The sequence below is a fragment of the Lissotriton vulgaris genome, chromosome 10, assembly GCF_964263255.1.
Source record: "Lissotriton vulgaris chromosome 10, aLisVul1.2, whole genome shotgun sequence".
Taxonomy (NCBI): domain Eukaryota; kingdom Metazoa; phylum Chordata; class Amphibia; order Caudata; family Salamandridae; genus Lissotriton; species Lissotriton vulgaris.
Genome location: NC_141698.1, coordinates 287,803,497 through 287,828,471, shown reverse-complemented (window position 1 = coordinate 287,828,471; position 24,975 = coordinate 287,803,497). Strand labels below are relative to the sequence as shown.

The following is a 24,975-nucleotide window of genomic DNA, read 5'->3' as shown; positions in this document are numbered from 1 at the left end:
CCTCATAGTGCTGTATGCTGGGTGAGGGTAACTTCTTGCGAGGGTACCACTGCAAACCAGAATCTGAAAGCAGAGGTGGAAACCACAGAATCGGTGTCAATGAGATCATGCAGGTAATAAGCTTTGAGGTAAGCAGAGCCACAGGCTAGTGATAAGAGTGACTGACGTTTTACTCATGACCATTCGGACAGGACGGAGGAGCCACAATTATTTATTGGCTTTTCCGGAAGTCGTCAGATACATTTTGGTCCATTAACTTTTGCTAGAGTCTGCAGGGTTTAAGTTGCTGGTGGGAGGAGCTTTGTCTGTTTATAGAAACAAGTTTTTACTCAACTGCATGTTTCAGAGCTTACCAGCCGTAGTAAAATTATCTTGGTCCCCAAAAACTCGATTACTTCACTCACTACCCACTCTAAAGTCTCAAATATTTCTTATTAGACAGCATCGGCTGCAAAGAAAGACTTTCTGCTACTTAAGATTGAGGACCCCATTGCTTTGTGGACATGACGCTACCCATTGGGGTTTCTCTGCATTACCCTGTGGTACATATGGAAAAGTTAGGACACTTGCATTCAACACGTGTCACGCCTGGACACTCCTAGAAAACCAAAGACTGACCAAAGGGTATTGCTTCCTTAGCAGCTCTTACCCAATGGGTGTGCATCGCCAAACAGAATGCCGGTCTTCCCTGTAATAAACACTCATGCAGCCATTTTTAGGCTTGCCTTTAATTGTGTGTTGGAAGTTCCCTGGAAACAGGAAAGACCCCCCCCCTCCCCCCCCATCTGGCTAGTCTCTACTTTGATACATGATTTGCCCTATACTCTCCTTTGCCAAAGTCTACTAAAATACATTGGCAGGCTGGGGTTAAGATTTGGTTTCCTCTACCTGCTAAACCAACTTGATTGCCTTGGTTTCCTACCTGTGCCCTTACTACAAGATAAATACTTGCCTCTGAGTATCTAAGTCGTATTAATCTGGACATCTGAAGCTGCTCTAAATCATCAGCGAAGAGGGCATCTGGCAAGCAACAAGTCAATGAAAGTTGCTATTTCTGTGCCCTTTTCCATTCGAAAGGCTTAGCACAAGACCAGAACTCTAGAGGAAGCCCTGATATTGTGACTGGTTCCTAATTAAAAGGAAGCGATATTGCCACTGTGTGGAGAGGACCTAATCCCTGATCAGGAGACACTGAAAAGGCTCACAGAACAGGAAAACAGCATGGAGGTCCTTTAGAGAATTTGAGCTACCTTTAAGCCAAAAGGTCGTCGCACCTAAGCTGCTCAAAACTTAACCAAATGCATATGCTGTGCAAGGTTGTGGAGTTCCTACAGGAGACATTTTACAACTGAGTGGGGATGCTTAATCACACTAAATGAACAATACCATTCGTGACTTTGTAGAGGCCCATATGAGTTACGATCAACCAGACAGCACAAAAGCCCCACACAATTCTGGATGTGGATGACAACAGCTCAGTGGATAAAGAGATCTAGCTGAAAGCCCCTGTAATTATATTATATGCATAGGTTTACTAAAATGAATGGGTCTTGGACAAAGCAAGACCTAAAAAGCTGAGGTAGTCCTGCAGGCATTATTCATCTGCAAGATTCTCTCTGGCATAATTTGTCTTTTCAGAAACGCTGCAACCGCAAAAGAACTGACACTTCGGTTTCTTCTTCCTTTGACAGTGTCTATAGGGCTCCATGTTAGCTGTTTTAATAATTTTCCTTTGATAACATCATGCCTTGACCAAATTAAGAGATTTTCTTTTCATCATAAGTTGTCCATAAGGAGTGTGCATGTATTTTGCAGAGTATACTACCCATTTCTTGGGCAAAGCTAAGAAATCCTACAAAAGCAAATACGCTCCCAGCTTCTCTACAGAACACATCTGCCACTCTGTACTGCGTTGTTGTGCTGTGCGTTTTCTGCCATCAAAAGAATGCACACCTAAGAAACCAATGCCTGTCGGAGGGCGCACACAGGGAGCCAGACACCAAGAGAAGATGCATACATAACCATACAAAAATCAAAGAGTGTAAAATAAAGCGAATAGACCAATAGTTAAGGACAGGATGATGGACTGACGGATCGCTGCAAAAGTAGAAGACAGACAAGTAACCCAGCCTTAATAAATATTCTAAAACGTTCTTTATTGCATTAAAAATGTAAGAGGATTGAGGGACAATGCCCACAGCACATATACCCATTAAATTGTTCAGATGCCAAGCTCCTCTGCCGTCAGGTGTTGGGCACCTGGAGAATTCTGGGCATCAGCTTTCTATACTGGCTCTGTTCTAAAAGTAAAATTCATTTTAGGGGAGGATCTATGAATAAGGAACCAGTACAAGAGTAGTAAAACTAAAGTTGTGACACTTCATTTCAAATAAGCCATTTTAAATTCATAGAGGCCCGTTTAACTTAATTAAGAAATCATTCAATTTTTCAAGGGGAGAATGCAGTCTGCTCAGCACCAGATCAAGAAAAGCCTTCACCAATCCTTCCCAGCTCCAAGCAAACTCGCTATTCTAATGTATAGAATATGTGTCATGTCTATACCCTGCCTCCCTTTTAACTTGGAGCACTATCTGACAAGACTTTGGTCTACTGAGTAGTAAACTCCCAAAACATGGATCAGGGACCTGGAAGCTGCCCAACTGTGCCAAGCATCACTGTGCCATGGGCCTTTTGAAGGGCTTACACTGTATTCAACCTGCCCCCAGGTCTTGCCTCGTATAATGAGCAGTGTTCACCAATCAGGCACCTTTCAGCACAACATAGCTAATGTGGTCAAGAGGACCATACCAGAGGACAGGGATGCTCCAGCTCTGGCCACGGTACCAGCCTCAAACCTGCTCTATTTATTTAGCCTTCTCTAGAACATGGAAGGCATTACTTTAAAAACATCTCCTGATTTCTGTGCATAAATTGTGTTCTCTTCTGTCAAATGTTTAATTTTTTTTAACTGAGTCCGCCACCATCATATTCCTCAATAGGATACTTGCGTGGACGTCCCCGTGGGCGTCCACTGCTCCGCGGAGTAAAGGATTTCAATGACCAGGCAGCGGAGGCTGTGCTGACAGGACGGCGCCGCGATGTTACTGATTTAGGTGACCAAGATGCAGAGGATGTGCTGCCACTGCGGCCCCGTGACACAGTAGGTTTGGGTGAACAAGGGGCAGAATCTCCATTGGTCTGTGCTACGGCCACAGACTCTGGGGAACTTGCTTCTACCGAGCACGCCTGGTTAAGGTCTCCACTATGGGAAGGGCTGTCAGACAGGTGGTTTCCCTGTGAAGCAGCTCGCTGCTCTCTAATCTGCTTCAGTTCATCGCGGATGTCTGTCAGAACACCCAACAGCTGCTGCTGGAGCAACCGGTCTTGCACCCGCTGCTCTCGCTGTTGTAGTCTTTCCTCCTCCCACATCGCAAGCTCCTGGTGGTAGAGCTGGTCCCACTGCTCCTCCAGTTCTAGGAGACGCTGCATGTTAGTCCTCCACATGGTTCTCCTGTCCTCCAGGAGGCAAGAGCACCCTTCCCTAGGGGGAACCTCTGTTGCAGGAGTCCGGGTGCCCTCTTGTGAAGCTGATGAATGGAGTGAATCCTCTCTGGCGGTGTCACTGCGCTGGGGTGACCCAGACTGCTGGTCCCACTCCTCTTGACTATCTTGCCAGGCAGGGGGCACTGGCTCAGAAGGCAAAGACCCAGTATCCATCTCCTGATTGCCAATTTTCCCAGGCATCTCCTCTTCATCTTCCTCTTCCATTTTGAATTTGAAAGCCTCAATCTGGTCAGAACCTATGGTAGAAATATGTTTGTCAGAACTGCCTTCATTCCCCCAGTCTGGCTTTGAGGTCACCTGTGTAGTCACCTGACCCACGGAGCCCGCTGGCGAGGACACCATGGAACTCTGAGAATCGCAGGGACCGGAATCCCCATCATGAGCACCTACTGATAGGGAGGGGCCTGGGTCCGCTTCCACTGCTGTCAATGTCGCCGGAGTGGGCTTCTGATCAATGATTTCCTGCTTACTCACATCCACTGCACGCTCTTTTGTTACTGTTGCCCCAGGCACAGTAATGAAGGTGAGATGAGTCGCAGTGGTTAAAATTGCTGGCGTCTGAGAGGTCGTTGTTAGGATTGCTGGGGTCATCACAGCCATCTCCTTCGATGGCTCTGGCTTTGGTGCAACTGCAGGTATGAAGAAGAAAAAAAAGGCTGTTAATGCGCTCATCTTCCACCAAGGACTAGCATATCCATCAGCTTTTCTAAACATATAAGGAAAACAGGTCATCAATGTGCCTAGGACTAAGAAAAGACACTAGGTATGGATAGCACTTTCTGAAATAAACATACACTCCAACAGAAAAAAAGAAGACTTTCAGTTTGATTTTATAGTGCTCTCCATTGCCCGGCAAAGTATGGGAATTTGGTAGGGCGCACTTGTGTGTCACTCCCAACGGACCGAACTAGGGGCTCACTGCTAACAACTTATTTCTCTTCTGCTTAGTGTTGTGCCACATGTACTTGACACTGCATCGTGAGACTGAAGAGGCTACCAGCCCACTTCCCCCCCCCCCCCCCCCCCCCCCCCCCCCCACCACCTTTCATCAGTAACTCACCTCTGACCTCAAATCTCTCACATCTTATCACTGGTTTGGTAGATGTAATTTGAGGATACTTGACCGAATAACAACTTGTAACAAGAGGATCAAATATGCAGCTGTTCAATGGCCTAGTCCTCCTTTGGAGGACTGGAGCAAAATAAATACTTCTATGAATACACCCCAACACAAGGCTCCAGACCTTCCCATAGTAGAGCCTGCTGCAGTGGGAGCGCCACTATGGCCAAACTGAGTAGCAGAGACCAAACGTATCTAATCTGATTGTGGGTGTATCGCCAATGTATGGCCACACCCAATATCTGGGACCCTCTGCTTTAAAATGGGCATCCACATTATCGGTTAGTCACCCCACATCATGAGGTGGACAAACCTCATCTGAGACCTACACTGGCATTAGATGGGCATCCTTCACATCTAGTAGCTACCACTGGGATAAGTCAGTCACCCTTGTGATAATGAGCATACAAGCTGGCCGAGTGGGCACCCCTAGCATAAGATAGGAATCCAGCGGCAACACCTGCCCGGAGATGAGCTCTTATCACAACTAGCGGCCATGCCAGATATTTACCAAAAGTTTAAATGTGGTCTCTGACAGCAAGGACAAAATGAAAAGGAGCGATTGACAAAATATAAGTTTGGCTGTTCTTTCAGTGATGATTCATGCTGAGCTGACAAACTGTGCATGCTTTCTATGTTCCTGGTACTAGAGGGCAAGAATAGCAGAATTTCAAGACTGGCTTTGAAGTATTTAATAATCTATAAATATATATATATTAAACTTTTTTGGTTAGATTTACCATAATTATACGAAGAAATTGATTTGTCAATTTCAGTATAGCAGTGACCGAACATACATCCTAGCATATAGTACATCTTATCTTCAGTTTCGAGACACAGCAGCAGGGCAGCTACCTCACAGTCAGCCGTGCAGGTAGCCCTCCCTAATGTATTTCTCCCTAGGGATATATGGGGGGGCTAGGGGTGGTAGTTTTATTACGTCCCGGGCCTCCTTCCATGGGTCCCAGACCTTGCTGTACTTCTGGGGACATATTCAGACCTTATTCATTGCTTCTTCCGCTAGTAATCTATATTGTTAGCTTTTGACTTTATTATCATTGCTGCTGACTAGGGCTTAAGACTGTCAGAGAGATGTAACCTTAGGGATCTCTCTTCCATCCAATCCTGTTGAGTCTTTAAACTAAGAGGGAGCACACCCGTCTAAACTAAGTAATAGCACGGTTATTAAAATTTTTCAATTGTGTGATCGGTGTAAATTATTTACATTTCAGAATCTTTTTCAAATAAATGTAGGGCCAGTATCAAAAGATATAAGCGGAAAGCGGTAGTTAAGGAAGATGCTATTTACAGTCTGTAATCCATTAGTAGACCATTAGAAATTGAATACCCATACTATAAAACCTGCCTTTAAAATCCAAAAACATAATTTTGGGGAATCATGCTGATAAAATGCACTGTCTGCACCCAAGATTTTTCTATACATTTCTTAGGGTGTGGTGTTCAGGGCACCTGTATATTTTACGAGTATTTACCAATGCGGAGGCTTCTTCCCCAGCAGTGCTAAGCCCTTTTATATATTTGGGGTAGTTCATGCATAAACTTTCATGCTTTTTTTCCAGTTATCCACGCATTCTTCCCATGGAGGGTCTTTCAAAGCAACTCTGGGTTTGTGGATTCCTCTGAAGTTAACAGCGAAAATAGCTAAAATGTACTTAAAAAAATAAATAAAAATGGAAAATAAAATTCTGTGCATGGAAGGGTGTGTTTTTTTAACAGTAGCAACCAAAGGTTTGCTGTGCTTAGATGACTCTCTTCCAAGTATCATCTTTGCAATTTTCGAAGTGGTGGTCAATATTTCCTATTTTTCAGGTTTCTTTTTTTTTTGATTTTTTTTTTGATTTAAAGATTTTATTGAAAAATAAAAGTGGCATATACATTGGCAGTTGCTTTTCCAGGGTAAGTAATCGTTGAAATCAAAAACAAATGAAACTCAATAGGAAAAAAAAAATAGAGGAAGGTGACAATGTTTTCATCTATTGTTTTTTTGGCCCAGATTGCTTATCTACATAGTAGTATATTGTTATAGCCGTCTGACACTTCCGATTGCAGGGATGCATATCAGTTCTCTAAAGATATGCTTAATCCAAAGCCATCATCCAAACTGCATTTTACGATTTTTTTATTGCGTACTAACTATGCATCAATTCAGAAGGTGAAATTTAATGAATGAAAAATGGTTATAAAGGATAGCAATGCTTTTTTTGAATTGTGCCTAGAATCTGAGTTAAAAAATAATCTTTATTTGCACAACTCAGTTTGGGGTTACCTATGTGATCTGGATAGCATTTTGCAAAATGTGTTTATTCTTGCAAGCTGACCTCTATTTGAAAGCCTAGAGTGGATAAAATTCAATAGGTGATAAACGTTATAATATTCTGTAGTGACCCAATTCTAAAAAAAAATAATAATCTGGAACCTCACTTGTGGTGGAGGACCCATCTTCCACAGTAGGAAAAGCCCCAAAAATGTAATGCGGAAACATGAACAGTTTGCGCCACTGAATCAGTTCATTGATGTGAGTATCTGTGGAATTTGGGTCGAGAGTTGACAGGCACCGAGTGAGCAATACCAACCCCAGATATTTTTGAAAACTAGACACCCAAGGAAATACAGGGTGGTGTGGTTTGCCTGCATCCTGCTAATTGTCTTTCGCGGAAAGATCTATAAATATCAAATTTTGGCTAAGAGCACAGACTTTTCTTGACCTTCTCTGAGGGTTCCCACATCCTCCTTGACCTCTAAACCACTTTTGACACCATCTCTCCCCACACCCTCATCACAAGCCTCCACCACATCAGCGCCCCAAAAAATGCCCAGGAAAGCACCCTCAAGTAAATCACCTCCATCCTCTGCGGACTAACTCAGAGTCCCTTACTACCCTTCACCTCCGAGAGAAAGATCATCATCTGCGGCAACCCACAAGGCTTGTCCCTCAGCCCCATTTTGTTCAACGCCTACATGACTCTGCTACACCGATTCAACATCATCTCCTACGCTGACGACACCCGACTAATCCTCTCCCTCATCAAAGACCCCACCAGTAGATCCTACTTCTTGAATACCATGACTAACTGCTCCGACGGGATGGGGTTCAAGGGCCTTAAGCTGAACTCGGACAAGACCGAAGTGCTGATCTTCAGGAGGAACACCTCACAGTGGGCCTACCGAACTTGGACCCACACCAACACCCTCAGACTTCACCTGCAACCTCAGCATCATCCTGGACGCCCAACTCACAATGAAGCACCAGGACAACGCAGTATCTTCATCCAGCTACCACATCCTCCACATGCTACAAAAGATCTTCAGATGAATCCCCCATCAGCACCAGAAAACCAATCACACAAGCCCTCGTCACCAGCCCACTGGACTATGGAAACGCTCTCTATACAGGAACCACCACCAAGCTCATCAAGAGACTACAGACTATCCAGAACACCGCAGCCAGACTCAGCCTTAACCTCCCCAAATGGACCACGTCACCCCCACTGCTGAAGTCAACACTGGCTCCCCGCCAGAAGAGATGCCAGCTTATACTACTCGCCCACACCTACAGAGCCCTCCACAACCTTGGACCAGCCTACATCAACCACCGCCAAACTTTCCACTAACTTGCCAGACATCTGTGCTCTGCCTTCCTCGGCAAAAGCCCCCTGAACCCACCAAAGCACCCACCATGCATGAAACCAACATGTTTATAATTAAAATGAGAGAAGTCAAAAAGTGTATAGAAGGCAAGATGACATGACCATAAAATGTCTTCAATTTCCATTTCAGAAAGTTGACAAAAAAGAGGACGAATCGAAACAACATGGTCTTATAAAAATGTATTTGATTTTTAAAACTAGTTCTTTAAAAGCAGAAAAAGGTGTTATTTGAAATCTCTTATATAAAATCTAGACAATACGGAGCCTGGGTGGAACTATTTAAAGCTTAGGATTTGATTGTAATCCCCTGCAAGAAAAATGAAGTTAATAAATTGCCATACAAGGTACATGTTGGACTAATGAAGGAAAAGTAATCAATTGAACAAATAAAGGGAAAACACAAAAAAAAAATCTCAAGCAATGGAAAAGCCAGGTTGTCTCTTAGATGTCTGCCGCACTACAGGCACAAAAGCCATCACAGAATGATTGTTCTTACTCTTTAAGAAAACAAAGACAAGATGGCTGCTGAGAGCACACAAGCCATCTTTTTTACTTTATTTATTGTGCCAAGAACATAGAGATGATTCACTAAGTGTCAGGGGTAGTGGGAATGACATTACACACCCGTTGATCTTTATGACATCACAGGAAGTGACACCAAATTATCTTTGACACTGAATCTTCCCAAAAAGTAGTAGCACAACCTTAATCCTAAAGCCATGACAGTAACCATTGCTGAAGTTCCATACTAAATGTACGATTAATAGAATAGCACAGGTAAATGTTGATTAGGTTTCTGACATGATCTTTGAAAGTGGTGGGGCGAACTACAACCCATTACTGTAACGAGTGAAGCGTGTGAACCCAGCCTCTGCTAGGACTACTGCTCCACTAATCAGTCTAAGGCTTTACCTGTATCTCTATATCCTTAAAAATTAGGAGGACCACTTTTGAATGCTCCAGAATTGAGAAGAGCTTCTGTGTGCTTGAGCTTTCACCTAAATTCTGACTACACATGTTTGGCTCACTGCAAATTAATGGTTAAATATGAGTTGGAGACAACTCTACGGCCACCATAGTCACTGGGTCTACCATTAATTCTCTCTGACACAACACAGTTCAACATTTTCACACTCAAAGCAGAAACTCCAAGGTAAGAGTAATACCTTAGTACAATTGGATTAGTGGAAGAGAGACCAGTAACTGAATGGGAAATATGAGTCAAAGAGTAGTGCTGTGGTAACCCTTTAAGGACTGGAGTAAACTTTGATACAGCACTTTAGTAATGAGAAATGTACTTTAATAGTGAATTTCTTTATAAGTGTTGCATTGCTCGGAGAAGAGAAGTGGATAAGAACGTATCTGACATATTAAATAAAGTCATAATCAATAAGAAGAGACATTGTGTACTGGGTGTTCCTTCCATGGACTTTTTCATTTTCCACTCAAGATTAAATGTCTCTAATAACGCACCCTCTACTACCAATTGACTTTTGTGTGTCAACGTGGTTGCACTACCTCTCTACAGTAAACAAACTATCCAAGCATCTGAAAAGCCACAGGGTGACATGTAGTTCTATGCATGGAGAATCAGGTGGAGAAAGCTTTGTTAAAAAAATTTAAGTGGCCTGTGCTAACATAAGGAAGAATGGTTTTTCAAATTTTTTGCAACTCTACGTAATAATGTAACTATCTGCCGCAGTTTTAAAACAATGCTAAACAAAGTTTTCGGCATAAATTGGCTAAGATTAATTTCAAGAGGTCTACGCGCAAAGAAATTATATAATGTGCTTAATGAAATGGACATCAGAATGACCAGTGCTACTGGTTTATGCTTACTTAGGCTGTTGGTTCGGTCTGCTCGGCTGCTCTCACCCAATACAGAAGAGGTCCTCAGTGAGTAGAAGATGGATTGTCTCGGCAAACCTAGGATAAAGGGTTAAGATGAAATGCGATCATGGTTAAACAATTCCACATTCTTAAAAAAATAAACAAGCATTTACAATGCAACGGTTTCACCTTCGCTAAAGTTAGAGCTATTGGCATTGTAAATGACAAAATTTTTATTTATGTGTTGGTTTTGAAAACAGATAAATAAATGGCAATGTAATTTACATTGCCAACAGCTTAATCTCTCGCAAATGTAAGACCTATTGTACCCTACTGGACGAGCTCAGCAGACAGCAATTACTATCACACACACACACAAAGAGCCACATACACACACACACCCAGAGCCACACACACACACACACACACACACACACCCAGAGCCCCCCACACACACCCAGAGCCACACACACACACCCAGAGCCACACACACACACCCAGAGCCACACACACACACACACACCCAGAGCCACACACACACACACACCCACAGAGCCACACACACACACACACACCCACAGAGCCACACACACACACACACACACACCCAGAGCCACACACACACACCCACAGCCACACACACACCCACAGAGCCACACAAACCCACACACACACCCAGAGCCACACACACCCATACACCCACACACCCAGAGCCACACACCCAGAGCCACACACAGCCACACACCCAGAGCCCCCCACACACACCCAGAGCCACACACGCACACACACACCCAGAGCCACACACACACACACACACCCACACCCAGAGCCACACACACACACACCCACAGAGCCACACACACACACCCACAGAGCCACCCACACACCCACACACACCCAGAGCCACACACACACACACACACACACCCACAGCCACACACACCCACAGCCACACACACACACACCCACAGAGCCACACAAACCCACACACACACCCAGAGCCACACACACACCCATACACCCACACACCCAGAGCCACACACCCAGAGCCACACACAGCCACACACCCAGAGCCACACACAGCCACACACCCAGAGCCACACACAGCGACACACCCAGAGCCACACACACCAACACACCCAGAGCCACACACACACAGAGCCACCCATACACACACACACACCCAGAGCCACACACACACCTAGGAGAGCAAGCACAGCCAGGGGGCAGGGAAGCAAGCACAGCCAGGGGGCAGGGAAGCAAGCACAGCCAGGGGGCAGGGAAGCAAGCACAGCCAGGGGGCAGGGAAGCAAGCACAGCGCCCCCTTGTGTCTCTTCCACAATCTTCAGAGGTGAAGATGTCGAGAGACCTAAGGAAAGGTGACTTTTTGGTAGACTTATTAATGGGGAAAACGACTATCACAACATCCATTGATAGACTGCAAAAAATGTGATCATTTTTAATTCAAGATTAATGCTATGGAATTGCACTCAAATTCATATAATCAAGTATTCTCCTGACTAAAGAGGCACTGCAGAAAGCGGAGCAAGATCGTTTGTTATGGAGGACTTTCACACTCAACAACGGGATATCAACAGCAAACCTGTTGAATTTCAACATAGTGCTCTAGTATTATTAATTCAGCTGGAGGACAGGCTTGGAGGCCTGGAAAATGAAGAGGCATTTAATCTGACAATTCAAGGTCTTGCTTTGGATATGCCAAATTTGGCATTCAAAACAACATTTCGGGGCTTCCATGCTTGAAATAGGTTTTTACTACTTAGCCATAATAACCCTTGCCTGTTGGATAAGGGACGGGGGTTATTGTAAGACTTTGGTAGCTTTATTATGGAACACTTATGGGTCTCAGGTTGGCGCAGTGCAGCACTGGCGACAAGCAGGGGCCCTTTCCTCTAAGTCAGGGCAAAGGATTACTCCCAGAAATAACCCCCGCTTACCCTCTAGGTAGTGTGGCGCAAGCAGTCTAGGCTAATCTCTGGAGCACATATGGCTAAACATTTGCAGTATCACACACAACAACCACCAACCCACCACACAATGACACTAGACTGTAGGTTGTGTAAAAATATATCTCCCTTATATATATTTTAAGCAGGCTTGTAAATACAGTCTTTGCACGTTTAAAAAGGATCCAGTTACTTGTTAAATGCAGGGTAGACTTTCAAGTTGCCACAGTTCTTTAACATGCAATGCTTGGGGCCTTCTGCCCAGTTTTGATAAGGTACAGTGCCTGCCAATGCTCCCGTGCGCTTTGTTCCGCTTTAATCCGAGTGCCCCCCTAAACCTCAAGCATCTCGCGTGAGCGGCGTACAGTACAGTTAATGGGAAAGAGACGTACAGGTCGTTCCGAACCAGGCGAACCGTACCGGCCTTACAAGCGCACAGTCCTCCGCGCACGCTTCAGGGTGGGGGCTGCAATACGATGTGCACAGCCCTGAATCTTGGTGACAGCTGGGGGAGGAGTACAGCTCTCTTGTACGCTGCGAGGGCTGTTTGTTTACGGGGCGGAGTATGAGGCGTACACCGGAGTCAGGGAAATGTGGGCAGTTCAAGGCGCACAGTACGGAGCTCCAGGCAAGCGCACAATATCTTCTTTTGTTGTCTTGGTGATCTCGAGGCGAGCAGATGCGGGGTCAGCCTTTTCACGTCGTGGTGTTTCCTTGGGCGGCAGCTATGGCTCGAGGCGCTGTAGATGACGCGTAGTTAACGATAGGTTGTGAAGGGGGCAGGCGAACCCGTAGCGTACACTTCGACCCATGAGGGGGAGCTGCTGCAGGCGATGCGGGTGATGGTACAGTCACAGGGCGCGATGTTCCAGCAGTTTTACGCCACGCAGCGATTCCTCTAAACAGCTGCGGGGTGGATTTCTCAGGGCCCGAACCAAGGGGTATCGCCTTCCTGGGGTCTTTGAATTGGCCATTGTGTCGGGTGTTAAAGCGGACCACGCCATGAAGGCTACTGCCTGGCCGCCATCTTTGGAGAAATGACCAAAACAAACCTAGAAATAAATAAATAAATAAACCACCGCCCACCGCCGCAATGACGTTGTTAAAGGGGCAGGATAAGAAAAAAAAAGAAAAATAAAATCGCCGGAACGCCCACGAATCTGGTCCGACAATTACGGACAGATCTCTCTTCCAATGGTTAGCCTCCATTTATGGAGCTAGCCAATGGAAGAGAGAGGCGGGACAAAGCCCCGTACTGGTAAACATAAGATTTCACCTGCGCGAACACTGCTGCGCAGTGGACGCCAGGAGAAACCTAAAAAGGAGCACAAAACTCATGACATATTCCTGGTCTGTCATGACATCAGAAACGTTACCCCTTTCTCGACACTGCTGCACAGGCTTACGAACTATATAGTGTGAAATCATCACATCACACTTAAAACCTTGTTTAGGACACTGACCCTCTTGTTCTCTCTGATCCCATAGATTCCAGCACTAGAACCCAGATCTTTCTTTGTACTCCACCGGAGAACCTTGTGTTCAATCAGCCAAAGAACATAAGGTGCAACTAGAGACAGCATTTTCCAGCCAAGTTACAAAAACTCGGAACGCACTACCAAATGCTGAGAAAGACAGAGCCCACGCTCATGGTCTCTTCAGCAATCAAATTAAATGTAACCCTCTTTCTCCACTGTGGAAAATACAGGCTTTAGGAACCCAAAAACAATTCCATCTGTCCAAACGCACTATATAACCAAACCAGAACCTTTTGCTGGACACATCAGAGGATGACATTTCTCTTGCGCTTATAAATCAATTCTTTAACTAGTTCCAATTTTTGTTGGCAGGAGGATGAATAAGACACGAAGTACTGTCACATATATAGCAAGGCTGCAAAAGATCAGCAGGTGACTTGGATGAAATCAAACAGCTTGTTGTAGGATTTAACATGAAGAGGTTCCGGCTGATGGCAATACTAAATGACTTTTTCGATTCAAACAAGTTGCATGTCGTGTTTCAAAAAGTCTGCTTACTGAGTTAAGTCTGTTGCAAATAAACAAATCCCCCTGGTTTGGACATCACATTTTTACTATTGCGGCCTTTTCAAAAAGTGAAACAGAATCAAATATTTACACAAATATGTCTTTCTGTAATGACCTTTATGGTAAATCTACAGAACTACTTTATATGTGTTTTTAAAATCATCCTATCTTGTTGTCTACCCTGTTACAGTTGCTGAGTGTGAAGAATAACATAAGATTATTACTGAAGCAAAAATGACTTCCTTTCAAACCAGCGCACGTCAACATGAAGGTGTACCTACATTTGAATATTTCTACGTAACAAAAGTGGTTTAATGAAATATCATAATAAAAAGAAGATACGAGACGTCTTTGTGACTTAGAATGCTACGAGGCATATTTTGACTGGAGAAATTGTGCTTTAACAGGAGTCTGTTCCGAGCTCCGCACACACATTCAGGAGACACGGTCACTGCTGTACATTATTTTGTGTGAGTGCGTGTAAAATAACATAACACATATGTGTGTATATATACATACACACACACAACCTTTACACACACACACACAAAAGAATATAAAGCAGTGACCATATCTATGTACACACATTCACTGAAAAAACCAAAGGTTACAGGGAAATTATTATAGTTAAGCTCAGATTTCACTCGTACAAAACCATAGAAAGTCAGTTGTTATAATTACCAGAGCTAACTATAACGTACGCCCCTGCAATGCACTGCTTATGACCTCAAATATTACATCACTTGTGACATGTCTGTGACATCACTGATGACATCTCGAATTACATCATCCACAGAACCACTCACACACCCACTCAAACCCCTATACAACCTCTCATATACCCACTCACAGACCCTCCAACTACTCGCATACCCATTCACAGACTCATACCAGTACTCGACACCCACTCGCTCATCGATTCTTAGAGCCACTCACATGACCAGTTTCTCACCCATTCAACCACTCACACATAGTCTTACAGACACTAACACCCCCACTCAAACATTGAGTTAGTAACCTATACAGCTACTTACACACCTACTCACTCACCCATATAGTCCCTCACTCACCCATACAGTCCCTCACTCACTCACCCATACATTCACTCACTCACCCACCCGCTCACTCTCTCATACAGATACTAACACATACTCGCACACCTAGAGTCAGACACAAGCACACACTCACCCATACAGGCACTCTCACATTTACTCACTCATCCATATAGTCACTCACTCATCAATACAATCACTCACTCACACCCCCATCCATACACCATTTATTTACCCACCCACACCCCATCACTCAACTATTCAGCCTCTCACATACCCACTCACCCTTACACCACTGACACACCCACTCACACAATCACTCTCACCCATACAACCATTCACACCTCCACTCAGACACCTCATCACACATGAATACAGTCACTCACTCAATATATTTTACAAATAGTATCACTCACTACAAACTATACTCTCTCAACTTTTGTAGCAACTTAGTATATATCTTTAACACCTAACATTAACAAAAAACTCACATTCACTGGATGAGGTCATCAGTGATGCTATTTGAGATGTCCCGAGTGATGTCATGAGTGAGGTTACTGACCATGTCATGAGTGATGTAATATGTGAGGTCGTAAGCAGTGCATTGCGGGGAATGCATTTTAATTAGCTTGGGTAAATATAAATGCTGAATTTCTATGGTTGCGTATGAGTGAAATCGGAGTTAAACTATAACATCCCTGTAACCTTTGGCTTTCTCTCTGAATTTCTAAGTTTTTTTAATTCTATTTCCTAACTTGAAAGTTCCTGTAACCTTTGGTTTTTCAGTGAATTTCAAAGTTTTTTTTAAATTATATTTCCTAACTATAATGTTCCTGTAATCTTTTGTTTTTTTCAGTGAATTTTGAAGGTTTTTATTAAAAAACAATTCATAACTGTAACATTTCACAGAAGTGTGAGCACCTGTGTGGGTCTGTGAGTGGGACTGTGAGTGTCTCAGTGGCTGTGTGAGGTGGTCTATGAGTGCAGGAGTGGGTCTGAGTGGGTCTGTGAGTGGAAAGGTGTGCGAGTGCATGAGTCTGAATGGGTCTGTGAGAGTGCATGGGTCTCAGAGTGGGCCTATCAGTCTCTGAGTGGGTATGTAAGTGTCTGAGTGAGTCCGTGCATGAGTCTGAGGGGGTATGTGAGTAGGTATGTGTCTCTGAGTGAGTCTGTGAAGGGGTCCACGAGTCTCAGAGTTTCTCAGTGGGTGCGCTCTCTGAGAACATAAGTGTCTGAGTGGGTCTGTGAGTGCGTGCAAGAGCCTGTGAGTGGATCTGTGAGTGGGTGCATGAGTGGTTCTCTGAATGAGTGCTTTACTATCAATAGGTCTGTGAGTGAAAGCATGAGACTGAGTGCATTAGTGTCTGAGTGGATCAGTGAGTGGGTGTATGAGTATCTTCGTGGGTCTGAGTGGATGCTTGAGTAGCTAACTGAGTGTGTAAGTGGGTGCATGAGACTGTGAGTGGGTCTCCAAGTGAGTGCGAGTCTCTGAGTGCATCTCTGAGTATGTGCTCGAGTGGATGTGTGAGTGGGTGCATGAGCGTTTAAGTGTGTCTGTGAATGGGTGCATGAACCATTGAGTGGGTCTGTGATTGGGTACATGAGTCTGTGAGTGGGTCTGTGAGTGGGTGCATGAGTGTCTGAATGGGTGTGTAGGTATCAGTGGGTCCATGAGAAGGTTCATCATCGAGTGGGTCCGTGAATGTATTTTTTAAAAAGATTGTGTGGCAATGTTCACAAATTTGTCACAACCTTAAACATGGGGGCCATGCGGACGGTCATGACAAATTCACAACTATCACACAGGAAGAAAAAAAAAACCTGCTTACCAACATATTGAACACATGTGGAGTCCCTGAAAGATCATTATATTCCACCCATGGGTTCAGGGCACATCAAACCTGACCCCTGAAGCCTACTTCCCCCATTCCAGTTCAGCGCCGGGACTGTCCCGATAAACTAAAATGGAAGCTGCAACTCGCTCCTCAGGTTGCAGCCAGCCAATCACAGCATTTCTGTTGGTGCGCGCATTCCCCATTTGTCCCCTTGGCAGATAAACACATTTTTATTTCCTTGAATATCTCAACAACTACTGAACAGATTTATACCAAATAACAACAAGCATTTGCAATGCAATAGGTCTCGCAATTACTGAAAGTTTGAGCTATTGGCATTGCATTATTGCTTGCAACAGCAATAGCTCAAACTATCAGTAATGCGAGACCTATTGCATTGCAAATGCTTGTTTATAGTAAGGTCTGAGTTGAAACTCGGCAGAAAGGGAAAACCGATTGGGAGACTGTGCCCGAAGGGATACAGAAGGTAAAACCTTACTGCATGAGGACTGGGACGAGGAAGGAAGAATTGAAGTAATGGATATTACTGATTACTGGTATATAATCAGAGCACTCCTCACGGGCGCTACTGCTGCGCAGCTGATCTCACAGTCGTCCGGTCCCTAAGGGCGAGGCTGGAAGATGAACTTGTGAATCCCAGTGATCTGAGGCGTTGTCTGCACATTCCTCGCTGCATTCCATCCCCTCGGAGTGGAATCTCCCTTCCTTGGCAGGCTCATGTGATGAAAGTTTCTGCTTCTCTTTCCAGCGTGTAACTCATGCATGTGCACGGATGTGGCGCGAGGGTACAGGGTGCGCAGACGTACAACCAGAGCGTCGCTGTAATGAAGAAACGGTCTGTTTATGCGTCCTGTTCTGACTCGCACTCGTGTGCATTTTACTCAGTGGCGACCCAGTGTGCCATTGGCTCTAATGTAATGAAGGAAATGCAGCCCCACGCGGTTTGAATTGTAAAACACAAGTACAGGGTTCTAAGCCCCGGTGCCACTGCACCTGCTTCACCAACGGAAGCTACTCCCCTGGTATACTGGAGCCAACTGTTATAAGGTGCAGTTAATTGTATTGTCTAGTGCAACAGCCGTGCGCGTTTCTGCCATTCAAATCCAAGTAAATTTTAGAAAATGTCTAATGGAATGACGTCACTAGCCAGGTTCTTAAACCGTGGTTCGGCTGACCGTATGGAAAGGACCGGCACCGTTCCTTCCCTCTGTGGCATCTGCCTTACGTGGAGCGTGCCTTCATTGAAAACTCTGTGCCCAGAGAGACACGCTGCAGTCGCAGTGGTGCAACTTTGTTAATTAATATACACCTCCGGGCGGGAGGTGATTCTTTGGAGCACGGGCAACCAGCCAAACTACACTAAAGCTCAGCTGTGCACAACCATTTTTCTTGATTTCATTGAAAACTCGCCACGTCCACCATTGAGAACCTAGTTGGTCGTCAGGAGTACACATACCTCTTCAAGGGTGGTATGTGTTCTTTACTACAGCCCAAATCACCGTATGGTTTCACTTTCCTGTTCTCTTGTTGATAGCCACGCACTACTTACTGTTGGCAGTAGGGCGAAGGCTTGTTAGCTGTCACTGAATTTGCAAGTATATATTTTCTGTTTCCTTATTTTATCTTTCTTGGCTAAAAGTGCCTAACCAACAACAGGCTCCTTTTAGGCGCTTGTGACAATCGAAGATTGCTCCGGATGGGATTTATTTGCACTCCATTTGTGTTTGTTGTAGACCGTTAGTCCCCGTGTTTTATTTGCTGCTTAGTTTCAATACTGACGTGTATCCTGATAAATCGCCATGTGTGCTAAGACTTTTACGCAAAGAATCATCGCGGTCGTGGCGTGGAGAGGTAGATCATTCGTGATCGCAGATCAGAAAAACTCAGGGTTGTAGAATACCTTTAGTATGCTTCGATTTAATGCGACTGTGGACTTGTTTGTCTCTATATTAACAAGTGAACGAGAAAGACCAAGAGACCCAGAGAGAGAGCGACAGGCAGGAGAAAGATGGAGAAGTAGATAGAGGGAGACGGGACGAACAGATGAGAGGGGGCCGGAGGGAAAGAGATGGCGATTATAGACTATTAAAATGTAATATGAGGTGCTTGTACAGCGCACGCTCTGGGTTCAAGTATTTAAACATCCACTCATATCTGATGATAAAAGAAAATGAAGGCTCTGTGGAATTAAATACGGGCCTAGGATCACACAGTTTGGACACACAGAGAACCTGCTATTGACCCCAGGTGATCTGGCTTCACATTTTGAAATACAGCCACTGTATGGGTCTCTCTCTCTCTCTCTTAGATCAAAGCTCACTGTTTTCATTCCTTCTTGGCTCACAGGAGAAAAACCGACAAAGAGATAGTATACAGACTCAGGGACCCCAGACTCCAGTACCAAGCAAATTATGCATTCGTTTGGGGCTGTGAAACCCCAAACACAGCCCTTGAAACTATGCCCCCGAATCCAAGAATGCTGAATTTATGGGTTGAGATCATCAGGAACTCTACTATCTGCCTCCCTAGAGGCAGCAAAGCCCACTTCCCCAAAGTTGACCTAATCTCTTCTCCTTGCTTTTTCAGACACATTGTTTTGTTTATTGTGGAAGATCTCCGTATAGCATTCATTTGCACCGGTTATGAGGTCAGAGGCCATATAAATACTTTAACTATATAAAGAAACAAAAGATGGGAAAATGCCCAGTGGAGAGAGGGGGCAAGGTTACTTACCTCTTCTCTGCAGTGATTCAGCTCACCGGCTAGTTTCATGCAGTACTTGTCACACAAACCTTCTCGGACGTTTGTGTGAGGTGAAAGCTTTCACTTAAAAGTTTTGTAGTCTCGACAACCACCGGAAAACAGCTCACCACCAGGACTGGCTCTTTTCCTCGCCCTTGGGTGCAGCAGGAGCGCACCGCTGACTGTCACAATGGGTCAGGGCAGGACTCGGAGGTGCTTCATGCTGGCGCTTACACATAACAGTGGCCATCAGCTGCACAGGACCCCCTCCCTCCTCAGCATAGCACCAGCGTGGGACCAACCCTTCACGTAAACCCGTCTCCGCGGCGCCAACGTCAGTTATCTCTATGGAGCATCGTGGGCCACCCTTGATGCACGTCACTTCCAGCCCTGAAAGGTCACACTCTAATACCTTGACATCTTAAATCTTTGGGGTTTTCCGAAAGGAATAACGTAGGTTCTCAGGGGAAGTAAATATATTCAGTCAAAACAGTTGGAAGCGCGCACCTGATAACCGTCCTGCTGACATGTGGTAACAAGAGGTCAGCGGTTCTTTTATGTACTTGCTTCCATGAGAAATGGATCCAAAAAGAAAACAATCCTGCGAGTAGTGCGCGCGTGCCACAGCTTGACATGTGCTTTCAATTATCGCGCCTGTGTCTGGGCACGATAATTGAAACCACATGATGGCCGGTGCTCGTAACAGACACCAATAGGCCATGGGCAGAGCAATGCGCTGCCCTTTGGCCTATTGCGTGCCTTCTTAGTGAAAAACATGCACGAAAAGCCCAATAGCGCGCCATAAAAGGAAAAGCACACGCTTGTGCATGTGCTATTCCTAGGTCAGCTTCTCAAACCCCATTTCTACCTACTAAATGTCGCAAGCAGTGCTTCGCACTGCGACGCTAGGCGCAAGACCTAAAAAGCACAATCGGTGGACCAAAAACTAGCTTTCTGCCAAATCTGTTGCAATTCCATCCAGTGGTTTGAGCTGTAAGTGTTTATGGGAATTAACTTGGGAAATTAACTTTTTTTTACCCTCCCCCCAGCTTTTTCTCAGCCCCCGTTTGACGGATCATTCAGAAACTTTCCATGCTCAACACGGTTTAGAGGGGCACTTTTTGGGGGAAAATTATTTTAAGATTTGTCAAACAATGCCAAAGATATAGGTAAGTCAAACAAGCATTTACAATGCAATGGTTTTGCCTTTGTTAAAGTTAGAGCTATTGGCAATGCTCTTGACATTATTTTTATTTATGTTTTTTTTAACATAAATAAATGGCATTGTCATTTACAATGCCACTAGCTTTATCTCTCACAAATGACACACATAGAGCCCCCCCCACACACACACCCACACAGAGCCCCCCTCACACACACCCACACAGAGCCCCCCACACACACCCACACAGAGCCCCCCACACACACAGCCACACAAAGCTTCCTACACACACAGCCACACAAAGCTTCCCACACACACAGCCACACAAAGCTTCTCACACACACAGCCACACAAAGCTTCCCACACACACAGCCACACAGAGCCCTTCACACACACCCACACAGCACAAGCAGGCAACAGGGGCACACGGAGGCACAAGTAGACAACAGGGGCATACGGAGGCACAAGCAGGCAACAGGGGCACACGGAGGCACAAGCAGGCAACAGGGGCACACGGAGGCACAAGCAGGCAACAGGGGCACACGGAGGCACAAGCAGGCAACAGGGGCACACGGAGGCACAAGCAGGCAACAGGGGCACACGGAGGCACAAGCAGGCAACAGGGGCACACGGAGGCACAAGCAGGCAACAGGGGGACACTTAAGGGTATGATAAAGCACCTTCAAGATATCCTTAGTGATACCAATATCATTCTGTATATTATAAATACCTCAGAGAGGTGAACAAGATCAAAAAACATGTGACATTGTGATAAGCTCATCTAGACATCATCCCTGCATTATTATGCATATACTAATCCAATGTTTAGCATTGTATCTAATACTAAGCCCTACAGCTCTGATGAAGCTGCAGTGCAACGGCAGCCAAAGATTTAATTAAACATGTTGGCTGACCAGCAAAGATAAAGGCATCTACCTTTCCTATCACTTGGTGATTTTATGGTTGTCTTTGACTCTTAACAGGGCTCTGCTCACTTTTGGCTAGGTTAGCACTATAGAAAGACCACATACACACATTCGGAAAGAGAACGGAGATTCGAGATATTTAGAAAATGCATATGAGAAGAAGAGATTCTTACATTTCAGATACTGGTGCATAAATAATGTAGGAGCCTCACTTATTTGTGTGTGGAGGACGAGGGTGAAGGGCATTCTGCTAATACCCAGAATTCTTGCATATACTGCGAAATGTACTGGTTTGGTATTTGTAATCTGCATAACAAAGAACTAAAGTAAACACAGTACAACGTTTAAGTGTTCAGTGTGAACGGATTACAAAAGATTACAACGGATTAATGAGGACAATACCTCTCTACAAATCTGTAAAATATATCTTTTTACAACACTGAACTACAACAACCTGTTGTGCAATGTCTAAATGTTACATCGTTACCACACTCGTGGGCACTTCCAAATCCAAAATAAACAGTTCTTCAGGTGCGTTTTAAAGCAATTGGAGGCTGTAAGTGAATGTTGGTGGCGACACCAGGCAAGTCTTGAAATTGAGAAAACAAATATGTTCTGAATTGGGCCGTCAGGGTGTCACGCATCACACACCATCTTGTCCGCAGGGCCGAATCAGGTTAACACATCGCTTTGGACCCGTCTGACCCACTAGAGTCTCTGAACCTACTACACACCACTGTAGCAGGCATGGATGATGATGATGATGATGATGATTTACCAACTAAATAAGCCCACGTGTGGTACTAGCTCTCACTCTTGCCACAGCAAAATACTTCAACATTGTTGCTGTTCTGACTAATTTATTGTGGAGAGATGCATGCGTTATTGAAACTTACTGTTTATACAAATGGAACGATTCAACTGCATATCACTGATAATCACTACGATCATCCGAGTTCTAATCATTTTGTTCTACTTTCACTTTGTGTTCACTTGTTTTTTTAACGTGGTATCGGTCTTTCGATGTATTATGTTAGTTGTGCATCTATGAAGGAATCGCCGTTTTCACAATCAATAATATTTGACGGATTTTTTTAAAGAAAAAATTTAATAGTTTTCCACACAAGATAATTACTTGCTGGGAACAGTGTTGGGTCCCTTTATAGATGTCAACCCGCATCTGTGCAAGCGCTAGTGTTGTCAGAAATTCCAAATGCAGAAAATGGGTAATAAATTCGGTTTAATGCTTCTCTGCGGTGGGCGGTATTTGCTAACATCCCCAACCACTAACCATAAAGATAAACCAAAGAGGAGGTCAGATAGCATTGTTTATTGCATCCGGCATCTAGTTGGCATTCATAAAAACTAAAAAAAAGGTACAAAATATCCGAAGTAGTAGTATTAATAAATCAATGCAGCTGTGCTAGTCATGCTCGATACTATGTCAACGTAACGTGTAAAAGTGATGACAAACTATCTAAATGTTGAGCAACTTTGTTACACCTCAGTCGCCAGTATGTTCTTTCAGGCTGTGAAACTTGTTCCAGAACAAACCCGAGCTGGCTGTAATGTTGGAAAGCTCTTACACATCATGAACTTGTCAGACCTGTACAAGTGCGCACGGCTGTGACGCTGTTTCGGTTGCATACACATCATTTTCACAATGCTGTTGGAACTAGTTTTAGAACTGGGGCGCTGGTAAGGTGACAAGACGTCCGACGGGGGCGGGAACGGGAGCCGAGGCAGCGGTAGGGGGGCGGGAACGGGGCCGGGGAGACAGGGAGAGCGAGGCAGCGGTAGGGGGGCAGGAACAGGAGCAGAGGCAGCGGTAAATGCCGGACCAGATTCGGGGGCGTTCCCGGCTTTTGGCTAACGTCGCGTGACGTAGCCAAAAGCCAAAAATTCTCGGGAACGCCCCCGAATCTGGTCCGGCATTGACGGACAGGCCCGTCTTCCAATGGCTAGCCTCCATTTATGGAGCTAGCCAATGAAAGACGGAGGCCGTTCCTGTCTCCCGTATACATCTCAATAGGTTTTCGCCAGGCAAAACCTAAAAAAACGTATTTGGAAACGTGGCTCTAACTACCTACTGGCAACCGCCAGTAGTGGATAGATCTATATATATATATCAACCTATCAAGATGTCACTCCTGGGGGGGAACCGCACACACACCTCCGGCAGTGGCTGTCAGCAAAACACCTCAGCTCCCAAATGCAAATGCCAAACGCGTTTCAAGCTGTAAGCCCTTGTTCAATGGCTTGCATTGACAACAGAGGCAGCTTAACGTTTTGGAACACCTTTATTTTATTAACACAGTCCTGCCCCAATGGGCGTCACCAGGCAAGGCATTGTGGTAATGATAGTCCAAGTGCCAGCAGTGACTGCAGTTCCATCCAAACCCAAGTGGGTGTTGCTTCCCCCCATTAAAATAAGTCCTCAGTGGGATATATACTTGAAAGTCATCATCCCCAGTGGTTGAAAGTCAAAAGGGGAAATCACTGACTGCTCACCAATGTACTCTTGAACAATTGGGAGCCCAAGGGAAATAAAGGGATTGAAACAGGTCGCCCCCCACTCAATATCTTATCAACAACACAAGACCTGTCCCTATATTATGTAGAAACAATTGTTTCCAATAAATCTTAACAGACCCCCTTCTTAGGGTGTCAATAAGCCGTGAGAGAATCTTGCCCTACTGCTTAATTATGCCCTTGTGGTCATGAGTTTCTACTTAAAAAAATGTCTAAAACTGTGAGTGGCACTGAAGACAACTACACAGCCTCACCACACCTTCTAAAGGAATACATTTCGAAACAAGCATTTGCAATGCAATAGGTCTCGCATTAGGAAAGTTTGAGCTATTGGTATTGTAAATGACAATTTTTTTATTTATGTGTTGGTTCTGAAAATAGCAAAATTAATAGCTTCGTCATTTACAATGCTAATAGTTTTAACTTTCGCAAATGTGACACCTATAGCATTTGTAATGTAATATGTGTATTATTACATAAAGCGCTGAACGCACACAGGTGCCCGCGATT

General features: G+C 44.7%; 1 protein-coding gene across 1 annotated transcript in view; it reads right to left on the bottom strand.

Moving 5' to 3' along the window:
* Positions 1-2,139: 2,139 nt before the first annotated feature.
* Positions 2,140-24,975, bottom strand: part of LOC147685145 (uncharacterized) — a 58,974-nt gene continuing 36,138 nt past the window's right edge. Inside the window, exons 3-4 of the mRNA XM_086941066.1 lie at positions 10,192-10,278; positions 2,140-4,193 (exon numbers count right to left, since the gene is read on the bottom strand). Coding sequence (XP_086797192.1) covers positions 2,965-4,193; positions 10,192-10,278 — 1,316 coding nt within the window. The 3' untranslated portion in view covers positions 2,140-2,964. The remainder of the gene's footprint in view (positions 4,194-10,191; positions 10,279-24,975) is intronic.